The sequence below is a fragment of the Charadrius vociferus genome, unplaced genomic scaffold (genome assembly GCF_000708025.1).
Source record: "Charadrius vociferus isolate BGI_N301 unplaced genomic scaffold, ASM70802v2 scaffold631, whole genome shotgun sequence".
In the NCBI taxonomy this organism is placed as follows: domain Eukaryota; kingdom Metazoa; phylum Chordata; class Aves; order Charadriiformes; family Charadriidae; genus Charadrius; species Charadrius vociferus.
In genome coordinates this window covers 12,139-15,365 of record NW_009646948.1, presented here as the reverse complement: position 1 = coordinate 15,365, position 3,227 = coordinate 12,139, and the positions used below count along the sequence as shown (strand labels likewise).

Sequence of the window (3,227 nt, the reverse complement as noted above, 5' to 3'; positions counted from 1 at the left end):
CTCGCACTTCGTGGGCATCGACGGCGTCCGCGCCTTCCTGCACTCCTACTCGCACGAGGTGTCGCTCACGGCCGACTCGCGCAAGAGCCAGCTCCGCTTCTCGGGCGGCAGCTGCTGCGACACCCTGCCGGCCCGCCCGCCGGCTGATTCTTCAGGTGATCTCGTCCCTACAGGAGATCAGGTTGCCGAGAATGATGGCCAAGTTTCCTTTCAGGTACGTTATTTTTTTTTAACTTTCTTTTGTGTACTCGGTGCTTCGGATTCTTAAAGTAACCACAGATATTTTAAAGTGCACACTTCGCAGACTTGGAAACGACATTTTACGATGGTCGCCACCTCGTGAATGGGACCTCCTGAAGGTGTGCTGAGTCTGCTGTGTTTCATGAGGCATGTTCTGTACTTACTGGGCAGAGCTCATCATATCTACCTTTCTCTGAGGCTGGAAGGTTTCACTGCATGTGCAACTGGCCAAGGAAACTTCGGTCAATAGGTCTTCCTCTGACACTTTCTTGATTTTTTTTTCAGTAGTTATTAACACCCAGTTCCCAGAATTTTATTGCCAACCCCTGTATTATTTCTCAAATGCTGGTAGAATTGGGCAACCTTGCACCCTGAAAGACAACATATCTGAAGTCCCATGTTACTTGTAAATCTGCCTTAAGCAAATTAAGCAATCCCACATAAGGACACTCAAAGTTCTACAAATAGAACTTTGCATGGTGAAAGATTCCTCTGATATACCATAGGGGTTTTTTTCACTGCTGTGCTTTGTAACTTAGCTTTAGATTCCATAAATGTAATTGTCGTTAGTGTAGAGACATAGATACCGAAATATAGTATATTTACTGTAATACGGATGAAAAATGTTTTAAATGAAAGTACTATTCATCACAGTATTTATCCTGCGTATAATTTCGGAATGCAAGTTAATCTCAGAGTATAAAATATTGTACTCCTTGGTTTCCTTATAATATTAAAACATTTTTTTCCTGCCAAACACGCCATTCTGTTCTGAAAGCACATCTTCCAAACAGGCTGTCTTTGAAGCGACCTGCCTTATTTCCTCCATTACTGGCCTTTCATCATGAATTGAACATGGTTTTAGGACTTCAGGAATATAATTAATGAGTAATATTACGTTGCTCTATTATTTGTTATTCTGATATTTAAGCCGGTGATACCTTGTGTTTTTGCATTTTAAACAAAAGAAACCAGTGGCACGTAAAAATGACAGCTTTCAGGTTGAGAGAAAATCATACTGTAAGGTTCCCGGCGAAGGTCCGCACAGATTTTTTTTTAATTTTTTTTTTGTGCTGACCCTAGATCTTGCCAAAATATTGTGACTTTGGACTGGTGTGTACTGTGTGTGGTGGGAATGTAAGCTGAGACATAATCTTCTGCTTCACATGAGCTACCTTTGTGGTCGTTACTCCTTGCTGCTGCCATCCATCAGACATAAACTCACATGCATGTGGGAAGAACATGTTTCCCTTTCTGAAGCAGGATGCATCGTCCTGGGACTTCACTGTGCTGTGGCCCGCATGCTCGGGTACAAGGGGGAAAAAAAAATCCTGGAACTAGGAGGCGTCAATCTCCACTTGGAAACAGCGATTTGTAGGGTGCTTCTGTGTGTGAAGATGTACGAAAGTGTGTGTCTGTGTTGTGATAGGCAGTTCTTGCTATATGGGTAAGCAGCGAATTGACCCCGACATGTCCCCCGCTACCTATATAAATAGCCACATCCTTCTCTCGACCTCATGTACGGGTGCCCACATGCTTGCTACCTTTTGATTGCTGAAACACTACAAATTCAAACCAACTTCTCGTTCTGACAGGTTATTAACTTTTTACCGTGAGTTGTGTGTAGGTGCAGCTGGAGGAAAAGACATTATCCTCCACTGGATGAACGGCCAGAGTTAGTAGGAAAACATACTTTGTAATGACACCTTACTGAGAAGGGGAGGAGATCTTCACATTGGCATCTACAGAGACAGCGTTGGTGTATATGCGAGAGCTACTCCACCGGGTAGGTAGTGTGGAGGATTTTCTAACCGTTTCTTGTCTTCTGCATAAGGGGCTGTGGTGATACAGCCCTCCTTCAGGTCTTCTTTTTTTTTTTTTTTTTTTTTCCCCCTTTCACCGTAAGAGAGACGAGGTTTTAGCGTACAGGTGAGATACAACAGCTTCTCATGAGGGTGGGATCTATCTATTTTCTTTTGGCGTGTTCAAGTAACAATAACCGCCGTCGCCATTTGCCAAAGAATGTTAAGGTTTGAGACCCGCTGCGGTAACGGCGGGCTTAGGAGATGAGGACATGGTTTGTCCGAGACACAGACAAAAGAAATTCGGGGTTGGGTTGTATGGCACGGCACTGATATGGTGATGCAGGGTTTTGAACGTCGAAAGACACGGGATCTGGTAGGTCTGGTGTGCCCGCTGTGGTTTTCTCAGTGGATGGGATTCCTGATTTTGCTCGTCCATCAGCGGTCACCGTTCGAAGTGGGAAAGTCGAGTCCTAGCTCGGGATCGCCCAACTGTCGAAAATGAAACCACTATCTACAAGCAGCTTTTGTCCCGTCATGCCGTTTCTCTCAGGGGGCTGGGGCGGGGGCACACGATACGCCCACGCCCTCGCCCTAGAGACCTGTGATCACTGTGGGGCAGAGACAGAGATCCGGCTCTACATCCTCCGAGCAATGGGGGAGGGTTTGTCTTGCAGAATAGTTGCAAATGTAAGAAATTCAGACAATGGGAATTCCTAAATGCACCGTTTCAGCACAGAGACAGGTTTTCTGCTTCGCGCTACTCATAACATCTGTACTTTCCAACCCGCGTACGAGTGCGATTTAAGGATGGGCATAGCAGGACCTTCGGGCTGTTGTCTTCCTCTTGGACGCTGTGATTCTCAGGCAAGGACTCAGGGTGTCACTGTTGGCCAAGGCGGAAAAGTCGCTCCGCCATCCCCTCCTCCCCGGCCCCGGCGCCCGCCCAGTGCCGATCCACACGGAGCAGCGCAGAGATAAGAGCAGGAACTGCCCGACTCAGCCCATCCTCCGACCGGCAGCAGGGATTTCATATATTTATTTCTCTCAGGTACTGATCCAACTGCTCGGAAAGCCTAATTGAAAATCGTCTGCGGAATACCCTGCAGCAAAGCAGAGAATGGAGGTCCGACCGGCAACGCGGGGCCGGGCAGCCGCCGGGCGGGTCGCGCTGCTGGCCGTGGT

General features: G+C 47.2%; 1 protein-coding gene across 1 annotated transcript in view; it reads left to right on the top strand.

The window, feature by feature from the left end:
* The window catches only part of LOC104295381 (protocadherin gamma-A7-like), a gene marked incomplete at its 3' end in the record, with an annotated part of 14,043 nt that overhangs the window by 2,437 nt on the left and 8,379 nt on the right, over positions 1-3,227 (top strand). The window contains exon 2 of the mRNA XM_009895137.1: positions 59-214. Within this exon, the coding sequence (XP_009893439.1) occupies positions 59-214 (156 nt within the window). The remainder of the gene's footprint in view (positions 1-58; positions 215-3,227) is intronic.